Source organism: Pelmatolapia mariae, linkage group LG5, assembly GCF_036321145.2.
Source record: "Pelmatolapia mariae isolate MD_Pm_ZW linkage group LG5, Pm_UMD_F_2, whole genome shotgun sequence".
Classification (NCBI taxonomy): domain Eukaryota; kingdom Metazoa; phylum Chordata; class Actinopteri; order Cichliformes; family Cichlidae; genus Pelmatolapia; species Pelmatolapia mariae.
The window spans coordinates 5352620-5379128 of record NC_086231.1 but is presented as its reverse complement, the minus strand read 5'-3'; the positions used below and the strand labels follow the sequence as shown (position 1 = coordinate 5379128).

General features: G+C 38.5%; 1 protein-coding gene across 1 annotated transcript in view; it reads right to left on the bottom strand.

The window, feature by feature from the left end:
- The window catches only part of LOC134626910 (neurexophilin-4), a 46200-nt gene extending 20584 nt beyond the window's left edge, over positions 1–25616 (bottom strand). The window contains exon 1 of the mRNA XM_063472804.1: positions 25154–25616. Within this exon, the coding sequence (XP_063328874.1) occupies positions 25154–25207 (54 nt within the window). The 5' untranslated portion in view covers positions 25208–25616. The remainder of the gene's footprint in view (positions 1–25153) is intronic.
- Between the last annotated feature and the right edge of the window lie 893 nt (positions 25617–26509).

Genomic DNA, 26509 nt, shown 5'->3' with positions numbered 1-26509 from the left:
CTATAGACAGAACAAGTCTTGTGACTAATAGTCTAGCAGGATCTGTGGTTCAATTACACTGTGGACCAGCTCTTCTCTGTCCCTGGGCTAGATGCTTCACTGGAATAACTAACACACATACAAACATATACAGAAGCACACACCAGAGTGCAAAAACACACAGACTTTATAAATGTGATGTCACTGACCAAAGGACAGCAGCGCTGATACATTTCTCTCGTTTCTTCCTTAAAGATATGTCCAAAAGAAACATACTGGAAGATTGGATATTGGCACTATCTAAATGAATGTTTTCAGGCCCCGGGGAGGCAAAGGCTCACTGCACCGTCTGGGTCTTTAAAAATCAGGGGACAGATGATGAAAAGCTTGGCCGATGCAGTTTATCCACAATGTGAGAAAACACAGGAAATGAACAGTGACCTATGCCGCCGAATTCCTGCCGTTTCACAGAACTCTTTCAGATTTAGCAGATGGAATTCTTGACTGTTGTTTCAAGCGAATTCATCCTTTCACTCGGCCACTCGCCCGTCTTTTGTAATTTTGAATCCAAGGACTCGTGATATTTTGCATCTTGAGCAAACAACCTGATTAACTGAAAAATTTCAGTGATGTTGTGATCCGTGTAGCACAGCCTCACTTTGAACAATATATTCTTAAAAAGCAAAAGAGCCTATAAAGCCATTTCGGCCTTGGCATTTACAGAAGAAAAACTGATGGTCGCTACAAAGCATGACTAGAATTTTCTTGAGCTTCCCTACTGGTCCGACCAGTTGAAGAATGACAAAAACTGAACCGACTGACACGCCCACACGCACAAACACCCACATGGCACAAACACAAGACAGGTCTAAAGATCTGGTGTCTTTCCAGAGCAGATGGGTGGGTTGGGTAAGGGGTATGGGGTGGGCCTGGTGGGTGGGGGGTGCAGGAGAGCGTCAATCTGTCATTTCTAACAAGCCAGGAGACTCGGAGCCAGGGCAGGTCACACACACATACACACACGCTCGTCGTCCTTACGCAGGCGTCACATTCCAACTGTGGCATTCCTGCTAATTAGAACACAAATTAATGATCCAAGCAAGTGAGACAGGCTGGCTCTCCCTCCCTCTAGTCAACATTTAGCCTTCCTCTGAGTTCCCACTTCCTCCGTGCTGGCTCCCTCCATTTTATTTTGCTATTCACCCTTTCGCTTTTATTTTTTTTCTTTCATAATGTTCCATATTGCCTCGCTGTGCTCCTTTTTAGTTTCTCTGTAACAGGTGAGTGGAAACAAGCTGTTTCTAATCAGTTAAGTAAAGCAGGCTTTGTGTGATTATTTACAGACACTCTGTGATCTTTCACTGTGAGATTATTGACAAAATCAGGTGGAAAATGACTGTAGAACTTCTTCTGCTAATGTATAAACAAGTAAATATGTAAACAAGCTAAATTGGTAGCTTTGATATTAAATCTCATCCAATGTTATTACATTTCTTATACACCTCAGTTTATTTCAGGTTTTGTGTCGTTATCGGCTGTGCCATCAACAAAAAGAAAAAAAAAAAACAACAACTTTTACAACAAATCTGTTTATTAGCATTATGGAAAAGCTTGTTGACTCACCATTGAAGATCAAACTGTCTGCCTCCATAGGATGGGAGGCGAGTGGCCAATCTTGCAAGCTTATATTTTTTGCTGTATATCCCAGTGTTGTTTGCTTCTTATTTATGATAAATGGTCGTTTTGTTCTTCTCATAATGGAAGAAATCTGACTATGCAAAGGCATACATGAAACCTGAACATACGATCCCTGCTGTGTTCAACTACCTCCTCCACACAACACTTTAATGCATGTTTTCAGTCATTTTAAATTCCCATCCGCTATTATTATACCAAATGGAGCTGGTTTCAGTATGTGGATAAAAGGGTTCATTTTAGCAGCAGCAGCACTTGAAAGCTTGAATTGCTTATACATTTAGAGATTTTTTCTTTTTTGACGCTGCCAGATAAAAAGAAAGTTTTAATAAAGCTTGTCACACGTTAAAATCAAAATCTTCCCCCATCTCTGAATCCTGCAGCTTTTCTCTCTCTTACATTAATTTTCCACTTGCATTATTGTGAAATAATCAGCGCATAACTTGAAGCCACAGTGAAAAATGGTCTGTAAACTTGCCAAAGAATTGCTGCTAGTTCCCTCAGAGCTCCACCGCTGAATAAATTGCTTGTTCTTTGATTGTATCTGTTTGTATTCCTTCAGGAAGAACAGTGATAAATTCTGGGGCAAAGTCACAGTCAACCACAACAACAGCTACAGACTCAATCCGGCAGCACTCTTCGGCGTCCAGGACACCTTGCCTATGATGCATCAGTGGAGACTGACCTTGAGCTCTTGGTATTAAGGTCAGGAAGCATCATTAGTTCTGTTTCCCCGCTGCAAGGCTAAGAATAGGAACATGAACACAATCACTCAGTCATCATCTTTGTTTTTTCACACATTTCTCTTCTTCTTTTTTAGATCAGGGTTTGCTGGAGCGACTAAAACAATTAAACATCTTGCTGTACCTCATATGAGCTTAAGTGGGATTAAATCAGAATTAGACCAGACAGCTCTAAAATAAGCGTAGTTAAACTATTAATATTATCTGTACAGCCAGGCCAATATGGAATCAGTATGTCTTTAATGTCTGTATTTTTTCTGATGATCAAATCTAATCAAATTCCTTTTCTCTTTTTTTAAGCTTTTTTTTTCAGTTTTCATACATGAACAGATCATGGACATGTTGCTACATGCAGCACACACCTGTTATTATGGTTAAATCTCCCTAAGGTAGTGTTTCAGGCCCTGAAATTCCAACTACTTTGATTTAAATTAATAAATGATCCATTCTCTGCTTTTGAGTAAAATACGCTGGGAAAATATCACCATATACAGCACTGAGGGAAAGAGTTTCTTTTGTTTTGTTTTTTTAATAAATACAAATCACCTGCAGTTGACAGCTCACACCTTCCATCTCTGTTTCCTTCAGTCCCGGTTGGGGCTCTGGCTCACAATCAATACCTTTCACAGCTAAGCCAATCTGCAATAATAAAAGCATTACAGACAGGGAAAAATAACATCAAATCTTATTAAATATGGGAGATAGTCTCTTCCTTTCTACTGCATGTCTTCCTGTCTCTTGTTGCCTAGGTGATCAGCAAACCACTACATTGGACAGATCATTGCTGTTGGCATGATCCCTTAATGTTCCTGGGTGATCAACAGGCTCAGGATCAGGGCCTGTATTGTGGGTTACAGGTAGAGTTTGAAGCTTAGCATTCTGCTCATCTCTCCTGCCAGCCATGTATATTTCACAGGATTGTCTTTTATATTCAGTCTGTGGCTCAGTGGAGCACTCATCTTTATTTCATTTTGTGGCGTTTTTTAATTTTAGCCAGAGTTTTTTGCACTCTCCTCCTCCTCCTCCCCCTCTCCCTCCATCCTTCCTGACAACCCCCTCTGCTGACTGAATCAGTAATGGCATTATGCATCTTGCACTATGAAGCTTTCACCAAAGCAAACAGTAACTTCTAGCAATTCAATTTCTGCCCTTACTGCACCTAGACTGGAAAAGGGTGAGATCTGCACTGTACCCATATTAAGGGGCTTTTTTGTCTGGTTCAGTGTTACAACTTTATCACATTAATGTACAGTTACAATAGATTATTTTCATTCTAATGGAAAATTCACGTGAATCTATTATGGACATTTATAGCATCATCTTTTTATTCTGTCATCGCTAAGAAAAAGTCTAAGAAAAAAATCCTTGCTTCAGTGCTGGGTTTTTCCAGAAAGCCTGATCCTTTCAAGCTGCTGAAGCATCTTCTTCTCCATATCTGAGCTCCTGCATCGATGTGTCATTGGTAGTAAAGACTAAGTCACTTGTCACCAACCTGGTATCTCCACCCCAGCTGTGCCAAACTGATACATAGCGTGACACACACGGGCCCTCACTAATGGTGATGACAACAGCGAGCATAAACTGGCCATGACCCAACTCTGACTGGCTGTTCCTTGCAAACAGAAGATTTGAACAACATATGGGACGGGCTTCTGAGCTCATTGCTCACACCCAGGTGTGTAGCATGCTGAGGCGATTGCCACTCTGTGAGTACATACAGATCCAGAAGAAAAAAACCCAAACCAAAACAACTGACCAACCAATCAAAGGAAAAAACAAACAAACTTAAACATATATTTTTTTGTACATAGTTTAATCCCGCAGATAGTTTTAGTTTCATTTTCTTAAACTTAGAGATTTCTGCGAGTGAGGTGTCCTCAGTTAACTGAGACAAAGGAAATGAGTGAAATTAAGATTGACATGCTTACACTGTGAAGAAAATACAAAGGTGAATTTTTCAAAATCAATGCTGCAGTTACTATTTCCTTCACTGACAAGAGCCATCCTCCAGGTTATATTTTTAAGCCTTTATTACAGACATCCGGAAATGATAAGAAGAAAGAAAGATGCAACACAGGAGTCCAACCAGACTCAAAGTGGGCATGGTGAAAAATGTAAGACTAGTCAAAGAACTCTTATGATTCCTTATTTATGTGACAGTGAGCATTGCACTAAATAAAAGTACCTGCAAGGGAAGCAAGCTTTATTACTATACAATGGAAACTTTCTGCTGATCTCATTTATAAATGGATAATTTCACTTGTTTAGAATAAACTTTATTCATTCATTCTCAGTTTTTAAATCAGCAATGTGTAATGTGGCTAGTAAGTACCTCCACTTAAATTCAGTGAGGCACAAAAACAAACTAGTATAAATACTTAAGTGAAGTAGGTAAAAGTACAAAGTGAAATCAGACATGAAGACTATATTTTTCTCTCTCTTGCGTAAACTCCACCTGTAATAAGAATGAATGTCTTCTCCACAGTGCAGATATGGACTATCTTGTACAATTCGTAGCTATAAACCTTCACAGTGTCCTTGGAACAGCTCTAAAAGGCAACAACAATTTTAAGATTGTCTCATTTCAGTTGGTTTGATGTCAAGGGAGCGTTTAACCCACAAACAAACCAATCTAACACAGTCTGTTAGCTTTGCCAATACATTCTCAAGTCAATACAGCCCGCCAGCCGCTCTTTATTTACACATTCATTTGTGGTCTTGGTAAAGCTGTTCACATCCCTGTTGGGCCATCCTAATTAACTGGTAATGGGAAGCTAGACTGAAAGTGAGCCTTCTTGAGAGTGCCAGAATTATAATAAATCCAGATCAATTTAAATGACAACAAAAGTGAAACCAACTTAAATCCAAACAGTGGTGTTTACAAACTGCTGCATGGATTATACCGGAATAGTGTGAAGCAGTGAGAATTCTTCAAAATAAAATTGAGTGTGGAGTTTTTTTTTCTAACAGGGAACACTACTGCTGGTGCACCATCTCAACCTTTTTCTTTGATGTTAAAAAATAATGAAATCGAAAAGATATGTCAAACTTGAACCTGCTTCTTTTTCTCGCTTTTTGAAGTATATATGTTGATTTTAAGTTCTTCTAAAATTTGTGTTTTAAAATAAGATCTAGTAATTAACTGTCAGTAGGAACTAATACTATCTATGATTATTGGTTACTTTTTTCCCCTCTCCTGTAAGGGAATAGTTACACTGTAAAAAGTAAAGCAAAGCCTCAGTTACGCTGACTTTAACATCATAATAACGGAGACAAAAAAGAAAAAAGTTCCAGGAAAGGTTTCTTTTAACAATGTGTATTTTTTTTTTTGTATTCCAAATTTGATGAAGACGATAAATGGCATACATTTTTCAACCTTGTGATTTAAAATATATTTAAATATATACAGTCACCGCTACCTGTTTTATTAGGTACACCTTGGTACAGTAGTACCTCTTTTGCCTTCAGAACTGTCTTAATTCTTCATGGCAGGGATTGAAGAAGGTGCTGAAAACATTCGTCAGAGTTTTTGATCCATATTGACATAACAACATGACAGGGCTGCTGTAGATTTTCTGGCTGTACATCCATGATGTGAATGATGTGAATCTCCCATTCCACCAAAGGCTCCACAAGATGCTTTATTGGATTTAGATCTGTGCAGACCATTCAGTACAATTGATTCATGTTTGAGAAACAAGTTTGAGATGATCTGAGATTTGTGATATGTTGTGTTATCCTGCTGGAAGCAGCGATCAGGAGATGTGTGTGTTACAGGGATTGCCATAGCCAACTACAATCCTCAGGTAGACTGTAGGTCTACCTGATGGGCTCAGAGGGCAAAAAGAAAACATCTCCCACACAAATACACCACCAGCAGCAGTCTCAACTGTTGATACAGGGCAGGACGGATCCATGCTTTCATGAGGTTTATGCCACACGGCCAATCTCACAGCAGAAATCGAGACTTACCAAACCAAGTAACATTTTTCCAATCTTTTATTGTCCAATTTAATGAACCTGTGCACACTGTAGCCTCAGATTTCAGTTCTTAGCTGACAGAAATTGTGCCAGAAAATCCTAGAAAATCAACATTTTCTGAATTCAGACCAGCTTGTCTAGCAGCACCATGTTCTGAGTCACTTAAATCACCTTTTTTCCCCATCCTGAGGCTCAAATTGAACTTCAGCAGGGGTCTTGGCCATTTGCGAATTCACCGAGTTGCTGCGGCGTGATTAGCTGATTAGATATTTTTGTTAATGAGCGGTTGAACAGGTGTGCCTAATAAAGTGGCAGGTGAGCGTATATTTCTTCATGACTCATTCGGAGGGCACAAAGAAAATAGCATCAATAAAACAAAGTACAGTCATGAGGAATACAGAGAAAAAGACTGAATTTAAATTAAAGACACGTATCACAGATAAAACCGTCAGCAAAGTGAGTCACTGCCGATCAACTGAGAACCAGTAATTTTTATACAGAGGATTTTATCTAAGCAGCACCACAGAGACTTTGAATAAAGCAATGAGGAGGTTGATATTTAACAGCATCTCTACTAATTTTAAAAGCTTCCAACAAAATAAAACACATTCTTTTTGCAAATATTGAAGCAAAAAAACAAACAAAAAACCCTCAAATAGGTAGGTTATTGGGGAAGAGTTTCATAACAATTTAACAAATTACATTATGAACGGGGGTTCACCCATTTCTATTTTTTTATGTTTCCACGCATCAACACATCTTATTTTAACTCTGATCAGATGGATTTCTCCAAAGTAGTGGAACTCTTTTCATTTGATCAGCTGAATGACAAATAATTTCCTAGCTTGTGGTAAAAGAAGGAAGAAAATATAAATATGAATAAATAGCACAGCACACATTCAATGTTGGTTGAACATACAATACTAAGACTTTAAGAACTGACATCTCTTTATCTGACATGACATTCAATCTGATCTATAAAACAAGTATGAAATTATTTGGCAACAGAATGTAATCTCTGCAACACGGGAAATGTGAATGGAAAGGAGACAGTGGGGTCTGATATCTCAATAAAGAAACAAGAATGAAATCATTAACTAAACCATTTGGCAACAGAATCTAATCTTTGCTACATCAGACGTTCTAAATGAAAATAGGAGGGTGGGTAGATATCTCAACAAAGAACATTTGTTATCACAGATGAAAATCAATTCTTGCAAAAATAGAAATCACTGTGCATGCAATCGGTATAAAGGCAGCAGAGGTGTTTAGTTAGGTGCTGCGGAAAAATGTTAACATGGTCTACAACACACGGATTATTTAAGAACGCATAAAATTTTAATGCTGCACCCTGTGAAAGATCATAACTAGACCTAGGAGTGCATCTGGTATAAAAATGGAAAAAAGATGGGGGAGGAATGTGATTTATACAATTGAAATGGTGGTGCAGCAGGGGCTAGCGAGAAGCACTGACCTCATGGATTAAACATCCGAGGAAATTACACAAAAACATTCATCAGCAGCATTCATTTGTAAATCTCATTTTAATCTCTATTTAGTGGATGTTGCTATCTTCAAATAATGTCCGTCTAGTTCAACAGAAATTGCTTTGCCTGATGAGATTTTGTTAGATGTTATAAACCTTGAGGTACACAATTACACCAGAGCAAAATTTGTGGATGTGTCATTTTTGATGTTACTTTAAGGTTAAGTCCTCATCATAAGAATGAGGTTCATCTAGTAAACCCCGTCGTAAATTGTGGTGCTCCAGAAGTCAGGGTTTTACTCATTCAAGGTCTCACACAGCACTTTTTGATACCAGACTACTGCACAGGTACGTATATGAAATACTATGTTTTTTTTCCCCTTTCTTTTTTCTTTATGTACACTTTGCTTTACAAGGCAACGGGGCAGTCAATCTCTCACAGATATCTTTTTAATCAATTTCTTTCTGTCCTTGTGTGTGCATGCGTGTGATTTATGTGGTTCAGCAGGCCATCAGGGCGCACTGCTGGCCTCACAGTACTTTGGTGTCTGATGTGGCAAGACATGAGTTCACCCTGGCCTCCTTATCTCTAGTGTGCAAAAACATCCTAGCACAGAGTGACAGAGAAAAAGATGTAAAGGAAATGAATACCTACAAAACGAGTAGAGTTGGGATGACACCGAAGCTGAGAGGAGGACGTAAGAGAAGTGGTAAAGGACAGCAGGAAGACATGAGACCGCATGTTTATGCAGCGCTGCTCTGACCTAAATAAGGTTTCAATTTTTTTTTTTTTTAAATATTCACTAATGGATACTAAAAAATTGTAACAGTATCGATGCCAACAATACATGCCTCCTCCAGCTGATGTACAACTTCACACAACCCTCACTAGCGGGATAACAAATGAATGGGAGAAGATTCAGAACCCCGAACAACATTTCATGAGGAATTTTGAGAGGTTGGTTTATGCATTAAAGAGGTAATATGAATATTAACCCATCTACCACATTAATGCCAGCAACATCCACTATCTGTTAAGTTATTGTTTAGGTAGCAGCTAGCACGTATGACCAATAGTAAAACAATATTGTTAATGCGGGAGCTAGATAGCAAACATTATCCATCCTGCCCATCTTTAATGTTAATAGACAGCATTAGTTTGACTAAAGAGCCCAGTCATTTGTTTCTAATAAGTGTTACGTTTCTCATAAAATCCCAGATTAAGGTTGAGAAAACTCTGCCAACAATTAAACAAAACAGTTGTCGTTTAGCTTGCCAACTCTGTTTGATCAGCAATGAACTGTAGTATAAAACACTCCCCCAGTCAACCTACAAATATTGCCTTTTTTACACTATCTCTGGGAAAAATTCAAATATTTAGTTATCTTAATCTATGATATTGCCCTGCTTCAGACAAGTTAAAAGTAGTTTTGTTCTTAATGTTATTGTTTGTATTGCCATAGTCTTTTAATGGTATTGAAAATGGTATCGAGTATAGGTACTGAGTTTGAAATTCTAATAGTGTAACAACCTTAGATGCACGTTGGTCTATGACTGACCTCAATCTGAACCAAATATCAGGCGTACAATGCAAGTTTGAGCTAAAAACGTCACATAGCCGTGTAAGCTTCGTATTGTCAATGTGACAAGGCACTATAGATGTCAGTATGTGCTAACAACTAGCTGTGATATGACTGTAAATTCTCCAACAGTCTGGGAACACAGCAGCTTCTTCATGTATTTACTTTTGTTGTTCCCGCAGTGACGCAGTTTGGTTCGCTTGGATTTCACTTCACAACCAAACCACAAGGAAAAGCTACAAGTTTACAAACACATAAACTGATTTGGACCAAAGAAAACAACCTACAGGTGTGAAAGCACCCTCAGAAACCAAGGCCATGCTGTTGCTGTCGTTAGCCAATCTAATTAGACATCGTGTGTTTGCAATCTTACACATGGCGCAAGTTTGTGCATGTTTCAGCAAAACTTGATTAACGTGTAGCATGATTACCAATTTCATATAGCTCCTAAAATACACACAAAATATTTGTCTGGCCAATGTTGAACATTGTCCACTTGAAGTGTGCTCAGTTTTAAATGTTTTCTGAGGTGTTTCTGTCTTTAAGAGAAGGCCTAGCCTAATTTTGTCTCTCTCGTTTAAACAGCCAGTAGCCAGAAACATCCCTAGCTGTGACACCGCTTTTGGTGTGGACCGCCGATCTCAAGGGCGACAGTGGCAAATCTCACACAATCTCACCCACTCAAATCTCAAAAATCTTGCTAATTACACACCTAAAGAACCAACTCGAAAACACGTGGGGTGTAGCTGTCGATCAGAAGTGTTGATTAAAGACTAGTAAAATAACATTTGCTGTTTGAAAATGTAATCAAGCAGAAGACTTGTGTTATCAAGCTGGACGTGACATTACTGTGTTCACCATGTTAAAGAGGGTTACATTAAATACATTTCCAGTCTGACACACTGGCACGCTTCTTCTTCAGTATCACTTTCTGGGTGTTTTACAGTGGAATGGTAGGTGAAAACAAGGGTGGGGAACAATATGAATGTTCATAGACCTGCGCATACTTAAGGTAAAGGTGTGGAGTGCCATCCAATCCATTTAAAGGCATGAGGAGTTTATTTTGGCAGAAAAAAAAACTTGTTCATGAACAGTGATGACTGAGCTGAACAGAGGTGTTTAAGCAAAGCTTTCAAAGCTATTTATATCTTCTTATTTTTAAAAATGGGTTGTTATTTTATGTGAGAAATTTTCTATGTGCAACTGCAGTCGTCTTATAATTTGTTATGTAGACTATCTGATGGAGGTCAGCAGCTATTCAGTTAATAAATATGAATTCCAGTGACTCAGCTTTTTCAATGATCCTGTAGACAGATTATATTATTATGCGTGTTATGCATTACATATTGTTCACATTACAACACTAAGGACTGGTTCATTCTCTACGTAATATTTCAGTGTAATCAGCAGAGAGCTGGACATGTATCCTTTGGTATAAAACATGCACATTTTTATTTTTTAATTGCCAAATTAAATCTAATTTTCAGTCTCCTCTCCACAGTTGATGCGCTATGTTTCTGAGATATTTGCTATAAAAACAATGAAATTCAGAAAATTTCTAAAGTCCTGCCCTGAAAACAGGATGGACCAGCTGCATCAAAGAACTTGCATATTAGCTCAGCTCACCCATGACTGTGTTTTCATCCCTAAACTCTAGTCAGTTGCACTTCATGCATTCTATGATGCAACATATTTCCCTACAGCAGACATGCACTGGGAGTTTAAGGTTATGCTGTTTTTCAACTTATTTTCCCAAAGTCAGAGGCAGAGAAAGAAGAGTATGGTCAGCAATCTCCTGCTCGGTCCTTCAGGGATAGCATCCTGCTGTTGTTCTCCTTGTTGTTGCTGCATCGTATTGTTCTTGCTCTCCTCAGCTGAACTTATTGAAGCACAGCTCTCTGCAGAGAGAAGCCCAGCCTCTCGCTGGTGGGACATATGATTCTGTTTCTTCATTTGTCTCTCTATCACTTCCTAGAACTCATTCTCTGTCTGTCTGGTTCTCTAGGTGCCATATTATGTCACTGTCACTGACTGGTCATGTCGCTACAAGCAGGTTGGGGTTTGTCCAAGTGTTTGCCGAGGGGAGGGTGACATCTGCTGAGCAGAGTGAACTGAGGCTTTAGGAAACTGGTTCCATCTGCACCTTTTTGATCAGGAAACAGAAGAAACGAGATTTTCTTTATGAGTGCTTTTGCTCCAGCTGTGAGTGATGGGTGCTACAGTCCCACTTACTTCCATTAATGCCAGAATCTGAGGTTCCCTCTACTGAATCTAAATCTAAAGTGTTGATGCGTTTGTTGTCACCTAATTGGTTCTAGTGTTAAAGCAGATATATCAAGCTGTTTCAGCATGTCAAATGTCTGCAGTGTTACAAAGCCCAAAGTCCATGCAGTTATTCTCTCCCACAGAAAACACCTACAGTAAACTTTTTGGCAGGCCAGGGATTCCTCTCATTGCTTATCTACGTCACCGTGTAAAACATTTAGCATAAGTCCTCCCAAGCTGGCCTAAAACAAAGCATGTGTATTTATATCTACTTCCTAGAGCCGCTTCGGTTAACTTTAAAATGTCTCATTGATGAGTCAAGTGCACCAAATTATCTCTTACTGGCTGCACAAGTGAGCAAAAGTGTCAAAGCTCTGCTAAACATAAATAAAGTGTGTTCATTTTTTTTATAGCAACATTCCTGTGACAACAGGAAAGCACATTAGCAAGTTGCACAGCTAATGTGGACAACAATAGCATTGCTGTTATTCTTAATATACCAATTATGTGTTAGGTTTGGTAAGTTTATATGCTCAGCCACTTGACTACTGATGGGGAACGATTGTGATTGTGTAGGAACTAATTGATTATGATGAAAAACCAGTCTCCCCACAAGTTGATAATTGTCCTGGAACATTTATTCCCATTAGGAGCTTTATCCATGTTTGTTTAAATATACTGAGCATAACCACAAAAGGTTGCTTTTAATATTAAAGTGTAAAGGATGGATGTTTTAAGTGCTTATCAACCAGCGTAGTCTGGTGTAATACGACTGGACAGTTTCCTATATAAGCCTTTAAACATCACAAGAGTTAAAGGATTTACATGAAAGATAATCTGCTAAAACATTTATGACTCAGCAAAATTTAAATAACAGATCTCTTATTACCTTAGAACTTAGAGCTTGTACCCAGAGGCCCACCTTTACAAACACAGAACTATTATTGGATTTTGACTGAAGGTTTCTATTTTTTTTTTTTCATATTTACAGTAGAGTTAGTTTAATTGGTGCAGTGTTTTCCTTTGTCTTTATTGTTGTGATTGTAATGTATGTACACAGAAGAGCCACTGAATAGGAATCGGAGAAACTTTATTAATCCCAGAGGGAAATTGAGTTGTCATAGCAGCAAATATACAACAAACATCAAACACTCATATAAAATGAGTGTAGAAAAAGAGATATTGATAGATAAATATTAAGATAAATAAATATAGAGATAAAGGTATAAATATAAATATACATAAATATAAAAGGACATGAATGTGTGCATGAATGAATTCCATGAATGATATTCCGGACATTTGTTTGAGAAAATTTTCTCTGACTGGATCTCCTTAAATTTGAATTGAATACCCCTGCATTAGAAATACCAGTCCATTGTTATTCTGTAAAGTAACGCAGTTTTGTCAAAGCTGCCGGCGTGGTTCATTTATTCATAAGAGGTCCACAGCTTTTTTCTCAAACCCAACCAATTAGTTCTTAGTGCCTAAAACTAACCGGCAAATGGAAGCCAAAGTACATAGGAAAAAAAATGGAGTGATATTAGAAGGTAAATATATTTTTTAAAAATTAAAATTAAAAAAACATTAAAACATGATAATAAACATCTGTTTCCTGGTTGACAAACCTCCTACTTATGCCAGCACCTTCTCTCCAACATCCAAAGGTGAACTTTGCAGGTCTCTAAAATAGTACCATTATCTCTGGCCACTAAATATTGCAGTGGGCTGTGTGTCTAAGCATCAATGCCAAATGACACTTTGCACATAACAGAGGGGTGACAGGACAGCAATATATTACACCCTGGGATGAAAATGTGTAGGAACCACTAAAGAAGTCAAAAGGCAAGCAATATAAATCTGATGCCCATGCTATAATTTTTCCTGGAAAAAAAAATCTAGCGATCATTCCAGATACACAAATTCAACATGTCTGCAATTAACTTCAGATTAATGAAGAAATAACCACCGCCTACTCTGTCAGGCATTTCTCCTCTCAGGCATTTTTAAAAGTGGATTTTATTGTTACCAAGAAAATTTTGTACACCAGCTAATAGTGAAAACAAACAGACCACAAGCTTTATGAGAACAATATGTGCTGACTGGTTCTACGAGGTTACTTCCTCACTGAGAGCTACATTATGCATCGTTCTCTCGTTCAGAACCTATAATAGCATTAAAAGCACAGAGTGGTAAAATGCATGTCAAGGTCCTCCAACACATGCTGACAGTTAAGCTCGGCATAAGGAGTATATTAAAATTTTGCCAATGTGAGGGCAGTTAAGATGTGAGATGATTTTCTGATGTTTCCTTCTGCCCACACAGCCTCAAGTTCAGTTTGCTCTTCACTCCTCTCCTTCTTTACCCCTGACCTAGACTCCCTCCACAGCAGCCTCCTTTGGGCCAACTTGGACTAAGTTAAAGGAGGGAAAGTCTACCCTCGCCGCCTCCACACAGACCATTTCTTTCCTCTTGCCATCAATCTCCCCGTGCCCCCTGCTTCTTCGTTGCTCGGGCTAATTAACTAAAAACCAAGCAGAGATTTTATATAATTCAGCAGCAAGAACTGCCACGTCTCGATCCAGAAACACCCAGAGAAAAAAATGGTGACTGAAGCCAAAAACCACCAGGAGAGGAAAAGGAAAAAGTAAAGCCCAAATTTTGTCTCCATAGCACAAAATATCAGAACACGAGAACCTGGAAGCCGAAACTATGAAATTCTCTCGACATATTTTATTTCTTCCATGGCTACGTTTTAATCAGACACACTGGGAAAATTAGTCGCAGGCCGGGCATGACCACTATCAAGGTGTTGGAGCAGGGAAGACAAGGAAGTGGAAAGAGCTTGCAAGAGGAGAAATTGCACAATGAAGTGGAAGATAGAAGCGCAATTGTGAAGGTTTTGACAGGTGCAGGTGAGAGAGGTGTAAGATGAAAGACAGCCAGAGCGAAAGACAGGGAAATGGACTGAGAGAGGCGCGAGGGATCTGTGACCAAATGGTCTTTGCGGAGTGCTCGCTTCTCCACTGAAATCTCCTGACCACTCTCCATTAAGCTTGAGTCCAGGGAACAATATATAAAGAAAGTTTTGACATGGGAGAACAATGTGCAGAAACAAATAAAAATAAAAACCCCAAATAACAAAAAACAAACAAAAACATGAAAGTGTATCTAATAATACATCCTGTATAGCTTCTGAAATCCTGCACAGACTAAAAAAGAATGCAAGATTACAAGACTATATTATTACATATCTTCTTAAAAAACATAACATGAAACCCTTCAAATGTCCACTGCGTGATCTTTTATTTATTAAGATACTGTGAGTCTCGATGCATACTGAGGCTTACCAAAAGAGTCACCAATCCAGCTGGGTTACCTATGTCTTTTTCCTCCATCTCATCCTCCCTCCCTTCTCCAATAAATTCATTGCTTGTCTGAATTAATGCATTACAAGCTGTGCTTGCGATATTAAAAAATGATAAAAAACTAATCCCTCCTCCACGGTCTCATGTGAGGCAGGGTCCTCACACTGAGCTGACCCTGAGCATTCTCTGCCATCTGCACCATGAGTTATGATATTTGGTGTCGCTTGGATTACGCTTTAATATTTCATTACAAAATCCTATTCTATATATCTCCCCCAGGTGTGTTACTATTAATCATAAGATGCTGTGAATACCCAGGGCTCAATCATACCACCTAACTGCTACAGGTGCGTGATATTCATAAACAAATATTTTGTACACGTATAAAAAAACAGAAAAAAATAAGGTGCACACTTTGTGAGCACTCAGCTGCATTATATAGATATTTTGTTCACTTCACAAGAGACTGCAAGAGGAGCAAACTATAAGCAACACTTTTCAAGGAAATACAGAGCAGTTTACCACCACGTCCACCCTTTATGACCTCAATAATAAGCACAACCTAGAATTATCACGTTTCTGAAAATGTATAAGATCTGATTGTAAACTGTTATTGTATAATGCAGCACAGGTGTTCCCACTAAAGTGCTTGTTTAGTGTATTAATAAAGGTAGTTGGAAATTGTGCATGCAAACTGCCACACACACGCACACACACTTGCACAATCTGTCAACGTCGTAAGATTCTGCGTGTTGTCTCACTGCTCCGTGTGAGCTCGTGTTCAGTTCACATGGTTGTTTCTCGCACCAGTAAACACACGTGAACACACACTGCTGTATCAAATAGCAAAAGTATGAAGCACAGCATGTGTTTTCTCCCAGGGGGACCTGAGCGTTATGCCATAACTGGTGGCCCCCGCCGAGAGCTGAGCTACTCATCATGCATGTATGAAACAAACACAGTGCCCATCATCAGGAGCCAAGCGTCCCTTCTGATGTGATCTATTTCCAAAGCTCGACTCTGCTCCTTGCAGCCAGGAAAAAGAGAGCGAGGGAGAGAGAGATTAACACGCTGCTCACATCACAAAGATGACTGGGGACCTCTCAAAGTGGAGCAACGCGAGTAGACCAATCCAAAGTAGGGCTGACCACTTCACCTAGAATCTCCCTCTGCTGCTTTATTTTATTAAGTCACGCAAAAGAGGACAACAACAACTAAACCCCAGCGGAGATTCAGGAAAAACAACAGCAGAATACATTACTAAAAAGCAAACAAACAAAAATATGCTTCCCATCAATCACTGATAAACACATCAGCAAAGCATTTAGTGAGGTCATTGACCAAAAGAACTGAGGGTCGTTTTCCTGTAGCTTTCTTTACAACCAAACATCTTTTTGCAACCAGTAGAGTCGCCCCCTGCTGGCCATTAAAAAGAACATTTCAGATTTAAATCCATCTTTTGTGCTATCTATGGGTTTAACTTATAATATACAACAATAAGATTGTGATGCTTCACAGCTAAAATATTGACTATTTCCATGTTAGAATATTAGCAACATGCTTATTCTCACTATAAATACAAGACACAGTTGGGACTGATGGGAATGCCACTAGTTTCACTTGGTCATAATTCAAAGCGTTGATCAAATTAACTTATTGACCTGATGTGGAGCTTTAAGGGACGTTATATAATCACCAAAGTGCTAATATTTCATCTTTATAATGATATTAGTGTGTGTCTTTCATGGTAATCCATCCTATAGTTGAGATATTGCATTAAAAAGGAAAATGTCAGCCTCATGACAGTGCTTAAAGAAAGGTCAGGGGATCAACAAAGTCTTTAGGATACATCCTATCGGGACCACAAATGTCTGTACAAAATGTCATAGCAATCCATCTAATAGTTGCTGAGATATTTTAGTTTGCAGCAAAGTGGTGGATTGACTGCTAGCATGGCTAAAAACAAGCAAGACAAACAAAGACTTTGTCTTTATAACCCGTCATAAAACTGGGAGATCTTTTAAACTGGGAAGTATCTTAGGAAATAATTAGAATATCAATCTAACCAGACAGCATGTTTAAAGTGCACCAGAAAAAAAGTAACTCCTAAATAAATCAACCTGAATATTTAAAAGAATGCACTCAAGCATTTTGGTCTCACTCTGAATTAAAGTTGCCATTAGAAAAAAAGGAGGTGATGGATAAAGTGATGGAGTTCCAGCTGCCCTTCTCCTCTGGTCAGGACACCGCGCAGTGATGGATGTCTGCCCTCTTGGCAGATGCGTTACAGGGTCACGACACACCCAGCTGTAGTGTCCCTTTATCGGCTTCAGCTAAGTGTTCATTTTCTCCTCCCTGCCATCATAGCTGTAACACCTCAGTGGTAATTGCTGTGTGATAAATAAGCTTTGTGTAAGCCCACGTTGGTGATGACAACACGGAACAATCACGAAGCCTTATTCCCTGCATTCCTTAATTTCATCTCTCAGCTGTAAATGCGAGTGTTTGGGGATAATTCAGGTCCATTCTTCGCATGCACGTCTGTGTCGCACATATTTACAGCCAACAGATTACGAGGAATATTTTCAAATTGATATTATCAGCTCCTCAGAACCCCCACCCCACCCCCTTTTTTCTAAGCTACCAACCAACTCCTCTGGAGGAGCAATTTTCCACTGTTGCTCTATATGACTTGGTGAGTCATACACAGTACTATTGTAATAATGGTAGACCTTCCATTGAGATAGGCAGGGATGAATTAAAATGCTGTGTGAGTGTGTGTTCTGCAGTGTGGCTAGAGATCAGTTCAAGACAGTTCAGGTGTGGTTATCTTGACCCGGACCTCCATATGTGCTTTGCCCGCTCTGCCCTCATCCTTCTCACCTTCACTCGGGAGATACAGACCAAACAAACTTTGAGCCACTATAAAAGGCTGTGAGAAAACAAAGATGATAATGACAGAAAATAGAACAAGAAACAGAGTTTCACACCAAAAACCTCTAGCTATCTCCATTATCGCCACATCCTCCACCACTCAAGCTGGCAGTTACACAAAGATCAGCATCGGAGGCTGGACGATAGCTTGGGCCGGGAGACGTGAGACCCTCTTGGGGCTAAGGCAGCAGCTGTCCACAGGCCTTCTTTTCCAGATTATCCTGGCAGTGAAACCTGGGTCGCATGGTCTGATGTGCAGCCCAGTGTTCTGCTTCTCTCTGTTTGGCCGCGTTTTCACTGAAGCTCAAGAACTCACTTTTCCAGCAACAGGTCAGGGATGTTTTGTGCTAATTTTAAAGCTTACACTGTGACATGTTGGTTGGAACACTTACTGCCTTGCTGTGTGTTGCTGTGTGTTTGTCTCACCAGGGTCTGAATGAATAAAGGAATGCCTTTGCTACTCTAATCCATGTTATATGCCAACCTTCATTTTGGATATACTTAGATTGCAAGTACACATACCACTCCGAATCAATGGATGCCCCAGTCTAACCTATATGTAAAGTATATGTACTGCACTGAACTTGTAATTTGACACATTAAATCAGCTTGTGTCCTGCTGTGTCTATTAAATTTATGAGGTAGCAATAATCATCTCTATAGCATTTTATTTTAAAATGACAGCATATTAAAAACCAGGTAAAACTCATCTTATTAAGCATGCTTTGTTTTAAAGTATTTTTGCTATTTTTTTCCTTAAATGTGCAATATAAATAACATTTTATTAATTTTCATTTTTTAAACCATATTAACTTCATGTTTTTTTTACTAGTAGTTGAATGGTCTTGTGGGTTTTTTTTTTTAACATAAATACACCCTACAACACAGTTTCTATAATTTAAGGAGAAAAAACCTACACTATTTTTTAACAACTGTGTTAATTTGCAGATTATGATGTTATATACAAAAGAATGATGTGAATCATTACTGAATAAACTCCCCATTAGTGTTTTATGAAAGAGAAAACTGTAAATGCAATCAGCAGCTCTAAAGCCTTTTTCAGTTATTAAACTCTCATTTGCTGAATTCAGATTGACACAGGAACACAGTAAGATATGTTTCATTGAGCCAGTAAAGATGAATCACCAAACATTAAACCAATGAAAACACATTTTGCCATATCTCCCATGATGCTTTAAACTGTTACCAAACGAAAGACATTGTGTTTACCATTTTCTATTAACTTGAGCTTCCTGAAGCACCAATAGAGATCAGACGAGACACGAAAGGGGGAATTTATTCAAGATGTCTGCTTCTGCCGCTCTGATTTCCATGTGTTTCTTTCCAACATAAAAGCTTCAACCGATTGCCAGTGTTATTTGCAGTAATGTGAAAGCCCACCATCTGGCACTCACAGCCCAGTCAGTCTAAACCAAAGCAAGACTCCTGTGACAGCTGCGGGCTAGTTTATAAAATTCAACAGAGAAACCGGCTTATTTCATGCAAAACTGCTTTTGTTTCTTACTATAAGTAGCTTGTCCTAGTTAATTTAATTAAAAATTTGTTTTTCTGGAATATTTATAGAAAACAGCAGACATGGAATAAACACGGAGCAAATACACTAAGAGTTAAGTTAAATTTCATCTGATCCTTTACAGGGGATGGTACTGTTAAAAGGATGAACACATGATTTTAGCGTGTTTACACGTGCAGTTGTTGCACAAGCCCTCAATTTGATACAAGAACACGCAAACAGCCCAACTAACGTCACTGCATCAGCATGAATTAGTCTTATAAATGTTTAAATATTTCAGGTGATGGGTCCTGCATTTTCACTTTGCTGGTATTTTTAGCTTTAAGGAAACCGGTCAGCCTAATAGGCCAGCATTTGGTTCAAGATGCAGTGGATAAAATGCACATTTTTCTGCTCATTTTATATGTTTTTAATTGTTTTTTTATTTATTAACTTATCAATTTGTTAAAATATGACTGCAAATGTGTTCCACTTTATTAATAATTGAAGTTTAGCTTTATTTGTATTTAATTACCAATACCTACATGCTATATTATTTTCTTCCTCTCTCTTTTCTGCAGAGAAAAGCTAACAGTGCTAGCAGAATTAGCACCATCAATACAGTAAAGTGATACACGACTGCATGGTAATTATACTGATAACGATGAGGCAAAAAAATTTAAATGTTTCACCTATAATAGAAAAAATGAACAACAACTAAACAAAAAGGAAAATTGTTTCACGTTTCATTCAAATAGCACTTCAACTTATTCACAGTTTTTCGCTCTTAATCACTAAACCTTTTTACCTTATTACTGATCGTTGAACAGATTGTACTATGATGGTGTCAATCAGAGTGAGAGTTTAATAACTATTAAAAAAACTTTGTGAATTTTGAAATTGTGTTTAATTCACAAAGTAACACAAATATAGTTTGGTTTTAAGTAGGTGTAAAACAGGACATGTAAAAGAGGACTGGCACATGCAAAATATTCATATTTAAAAATAGTTTTTAGAACTTTAAGGGAACCCTGAATTTTGCTTCCCTGATATTTCTCTTCTGCTGAAAAAAGTCTGTTTGCATGTTCTGCTTCAGACTGGCAGAATGAAGTAAGGAAATGAGGTGACGTGCCATTTACAGCCCAGTATACATCAACAACAGCTTCCACACTAGATTTTTTCACACTTACACAAAACCTGTGCTTTTTAAGACCCGTGCTTTTGTTGTATATATGAATTTAAAGAAATACACCTGGATCACTTCCCCCTGTTTTTTTTATTCTTGGGTGACTTAGAGCGCTTAGAAATAGCAGCAACTAATAGCAGCATGACCATATTTTTATCCTCAGAACTAAAACTGGCAGAAAATATAGAACCAGCGAAATTAATTAAGTCTTAGAAATCTTGTATTACAAAGTTTGAATGGAAATTCAGCTGTGATGACACTACCATTACATGAAACAACACAAAAATAGAAATTGTGACGTAAAATCAGAGTTACATGAAAATAAACCCTTGTGATAGTGATATATAACTGAGTATTTTCACTTCAGGGCTGTTCTGTGATTCACTTGTACTGTAGTATTTCCATTTTTTGCAACTTGCTTCATTATATGTAACTTACAGCTGTAGTTACTTTAAAGTTGGAGGCTACAACTGATCAGTTAATAAAGATAGGATTAACTGATATTGTTTAAACTAACTGATTGTATAGATTAAACTGGTTCAGCCAAAAGTAAAATCCTGCTTAAATACTAATGCATGTGTAACAGTAATCTGGTAGAATAATATAAAAAAGATTGGTTCTTGCGGGGATCCTTTTTCGTTTTTATGAGCACTTTTAGTGAATACTTTATTTGAAGCTCTCTACATGCATGTATGACTGTTGTCAGTATCACAACTCTTACTTAAGCAACTGAACATATTTCCCTACAATTAATGATTATCAGCATTGAGAGTTGAATATTATATTAAAGATTGTGTTGTGCTTTGGCTTCAAAGGTTGCAAGCACCTCGAGGTAGCTGTTGTTATAATTTTGGCATTATATAAAGAAAATTGGATTAAACTACATAAAAAAACTTTGGAAAAATAAATTCACAGTGCACGAAAGGTAACTGAAAGCCAGACCCAGGGTCATCTTTTCTATCTGCATGTCAAACAGAAACTGAAAGCTCTGACAGGGAAAGAAGCAAACACCCGCAAAGGCCTGTTGAGCCGTGAGAAGAGCAGCAGCTCTTTCCAGAATCTGCAGCATGTTCTGGCTTTCTCTTTCCGTGCATCTTAAAAATAATACCATTGCCTTATCAATAATTTCACACATAATGCTTCCTTTCTTGCAACTCCACATGTATCTGAGCTGTCTGCCAAACAGAGGGTTGTACACTTTGTTTGTAATTTAATTTTGGCACCATTATAGTGATTTTCTGCCTGCTGCTTGCCTCCATTTGTTATAAGTGGATCATCTAGAGTTTTCATAACACTAGTGGGATTTTAAGGTTGTTAGTACCCAACTTTACCTCTGCAAAATTTTAAAAACAGTGCAATAATTTAATGATCAAAATACAATCAAGCTTGCATTTACAGTCTTATGTGCGCTCCAACAACTAAACAATGATGATTGTGGTTTTATGCAAAGCAGAATATATGTAATGTTTTATTTTACATCAGTCTTCACACATTTAAATTCCCTCTCCTTAAGGCTAATACAAAGCCCGAGGTGTTCACTGCATCAAGCAAGGGATGACTCATTTCACAAGTAATGGTTTGTCAAAAATGGGGCATGGTGCTGTCGAAAAAGGAGAAATCAAATTAAATAAAATGGATCATTGGTTGACCTTAAGCAAACTGTCTTAGAACTGAAATTAAAGAAATTAAAATACAGTATGAATCTGTGCTATTTTTGTAGGTTAATTCTTTGATCTCAGGGAATAATTTCAGAGCCAACAGATACAGCAGTAATGTGATTGCTTCAGTCATCATGTTTTATCAGATTACATATCTAATCGCTTTGTAAATGGAGAGTATAATTTGTGCAGATTACAGGCCAGTGGTGGCTCCTGTCTGCTTGACAGTTCAGATGATCCGCAGACAGCCAGAAGGATGGGCAAAAAGACAGCAAGTGGGAAGGAAACCACCAACCACCTGCTTTAATCCCTGATGGAAAATCATCTGATCCTGCTGTTTCTGATAGCCCAGATTTTTCCCCCACAATGGCGCGAATAAGTGAATAATATGTAGGCACGCACTTGAGGCATGGAAACATACTCGGCTGCATTTCTCACACACGTTTATGGAGACTATGGAAACGCAAAGCTATGCAGAATACATGAGACATGATTGCAAAGGAAGTAGGACTATATATAAAGAAATTAAAGCAACTCAGTTTCTGAAATATCCCTGGGGTATATAGCTAGTTGTTTTATGGGGGGAGATAAGAGGATTTTGTCAGGTTGAGATGCTGGCTAATGCTATTGTTTCTACAGGGAGCATAAAACAGCAAAGAAGCTTTTCACACGTCTTTTCTTCTTTTGTAGTACTGTTACTGTAGCTATCATTTCAAAGCACAAGATGGAAAAAATTATAATATCGCAGCAGAGGACATATTATGAAGGAAGTGCAACTGTTTTATTAGGTTTCTCTCTTCTTCTTTTTTTTTGCATGAATATGAGAAACCACCCATTCAAATACATTAAAGCAAATTCATTTTAAAGATATTATGGAAATGATCTACAAAATAGGTTTTACATTTTAAATGCTGTCAAAAAACATAAAATGAGTTTAAGGTATCCTGCGAGAATTCCGATTCTCTCTCGCTCTGTCTCCCCGTCTTCCCTTGCAAACTCACTTATGCACTTACACGTGTACTTAAACAGCCCTTTAAGTTACTCTAATAGACCATTAAAGGTGGTCAAATTAAGTTAGAGGTGTGGTTAGCGTAGCCATCTCTTTCCTTCTGCTGACTTGTCTTTTCCCTCATGCCTCCTCGCTGTTCACCCAATTTTTCACCTGCCTTCACTTCTTCACTGCCTCCTTTAGCTCGTCTCTCCTTAATCCCTCAACCTAATAGTGCTCCCAAGGAGGCAACTTGTCATATTATGCCAGCCAAATCACTGTATCATCTACACGGCATAGTTGGTGAAAACAAACAAGATTCTGTCCTCCTTCATCTCTATCGCAACAATTTCAAATGGCACATTACAGAAAAGCATGGTTGATTCAATCTATTACCAAGTCAATCCTAATACTTGAATCTAGTGGCACTCTCACGATGAGCCTTAGCGGTCCTACTTGGCAGGTGAAATGATTTGCATTCAATCTTCAAAAGAAGTGCAGGGGCTATTACCTGTCACAATACAACCTAACCCCAATCTGCCAGCAGCAAAAAGTCTTTAAAAAAAATTGCAAAACAACCAAGTCACTTTTGAGTCGCTTTTTGTTTTTTTGCTTGGAGAGAATATTGGTTATTGTCGGCCACGAGGCAAATCTGTTGGAACTCGAGGTTTTTCCCCCAGCTGCCCTCTCAGCTCTTCATACACTTTGTCACTTAAATCAAGCAGCATTTGCCTGTTAATAAGACTTCACAGTATTCACTTTAAAAAAAAAAAAAAAAAAAGCTAATTAAAATGTTTTGTCAAAATTCAAAAATTATTAAACAGTTTCACAGTTTTTTATTTAAAAAAATACCAAAACTCTATTTGCAGACGCATTAAACGCCGTATTATAGTGATAAAAAGATCCAAACTGGAGAAAAACTAAATTGAGCAAAGAGGAAGAGGAAGATGAAGGAGTCACAGGTAGGGAAAACGGAGAAGAGGAAGAATATGGTGAAAGGTCATGTTTTTATTCTCTTTTATTTAGCTAAGGCCAAAGACACACTGAGCACAGATGCTGTGTATCTGCTGGGACAGCCAGCCTTCTATTATATTCTGTTGTACTGTATTGTACTCTGTCATGTGTGGAAGTCTGTGCATTATTACAGTCAGTGTAAAGAATAAAAAAGAAGAAACTCTAATATAATGTGCACAGCCGACTGAGCACGCGTGTGCGTGCACGCGCATATTCATCCACACACAGCAGCAGCTGCAGCAGCAGCCAAACTAGGCGCACAAACTCTTTGCCATAGCGATGACGAGATAATAAAAGAAGCCACGGGCGCGTTTAACTTCAGAAGGAAAATTAGAGGAAGTTGCTAAGAGCACAAATAGATAACTAGATAAGGAGGGGGCTTCTTAATAGGGGAAATGCCCAGACAGCAGAAATCTGCTCCTTTTGGAGACGGGCAAAAGTCACCATACCCTTTCTGCAGTCAAATAAAACAAAATTAAGCCTCCAAACAGGCGTGTTGTTGTCTGTTTCGTGGTTAAACTGGTGTTTTGAAGATATAACTTTAAGCCAAGTTAGACTAACTGGAGGATTTACGCAGTTAAAATGCGATTTCTTATGAGGAAATAGTAAAAGGTTATTGCTTGCATCATTTTCTCAGGTGAGTGATCTCTAGGAAACTAAACCTCTAAAGGAAGAGGGAAGACGATTCTCTACGAAATCATCCAAATCTCCGTGGATCAACACACATTTTAATTCCCTTTTCTCGATATGACAGTAAACTCACCTTCCGTAGGATCCACTGGCTCAGGAGAACTATGGTCCAGCTGAGAACCTGCATGTCACCTTCCTTTTAGCGGACCACGCCGAAAAGCTACGCGTCTCCCCAGCTGAACATATAAAGACACACCGCGGAATCCAAGCAATCCCAAGTGGCAGGCGACAAGTGATGTTTTTGAGAAAAACACGGATAAAGTTGTTTGTTTGCTTAGTCGGAGTCACAGTGATTTCTACGGACAAACTTTGAGCGGTGGTTTCAGTTTCTCCGGTCCGCCTCATGTGGCACATCCATGGTGTTTGCCTCCGCTCATGCTGGACGTCTGACGGAAGTTTGGTGCGAAAGTCAGTTTGGAAGGTGGAGACAAACAGCGGAACGTTTGAAGATCACCTGCGCTTCTTGTGTTTTGTGATACTAACTGGCTGATTTTGAGAGATGAGATCTGTCGCGCGCCCTATCTCTCCTTCTCCTCCCCCCACCCCCCTCTGTCTTTCTCTCCCTGTGTTCGCGCGCGTCACGGTGCACAGCTGCTTCTCCTTTATTGGAAACCGCACTGACCACAACTGCATGTAGATTATGTTGTCCAGTCAGTGTTTACACCGAGAGCTGACCGCTGACACTCTCTGACGCTCTGTTAGTCAAACAGGATGCTTTTGTTGGATATTTATTTATACTGGGCTGATTTTTAAGCGTAAAGTGTCTTTTTTTAAGTTTCCAAAGCTGTTTTTTCTCCTTTCGTTGTTATATGTGACAGTAAATTGAATATTTTTGACTCATTAATTGGACAAATCAGTCAGTTTGAAAACACCTCCCTCGTTGCTTTAACTGCTTTTGTTTTTCACGTTAATTGAGGAGATATGTTATACACTAATCGATATTACAGGGAATTTTAGCACAAATCTTGTATCATACTACCTCCTGTATGACATCTTCATATAGTTTGTTCTTAGTTTGTTTGGCTGTAATGCAGGATTTATTAACATGGATAGAATCAACTTGCATTTTAATAGATAGATAGATAGGTAGGTAGGTAGGTAGGTAGGTAGGTAGATAGATAGATAGATAGATAGATAGATAGATAGATAGATAGATAGATAGATAGATAGATAGATAGATAGATAGATAGAGACTGTCTAACACTAATGTATGCCACTGTCTCCTTTTTGTGACTGCTAAACAATCATTATCTTACACAAAAAACTCAAACCTCCACTGCTACATTTAGGTGACTGTGTGTGATGGAGGGCAACAACCCAAGCTAGCCAGACTATAAATTCCCAGAAAAACAATTTTGAAATATTAATGTTGCATGGATATATTGGGGCAGCGCGGCCCCACATTTCTCCCTGATGGCCGGTCCCAGCT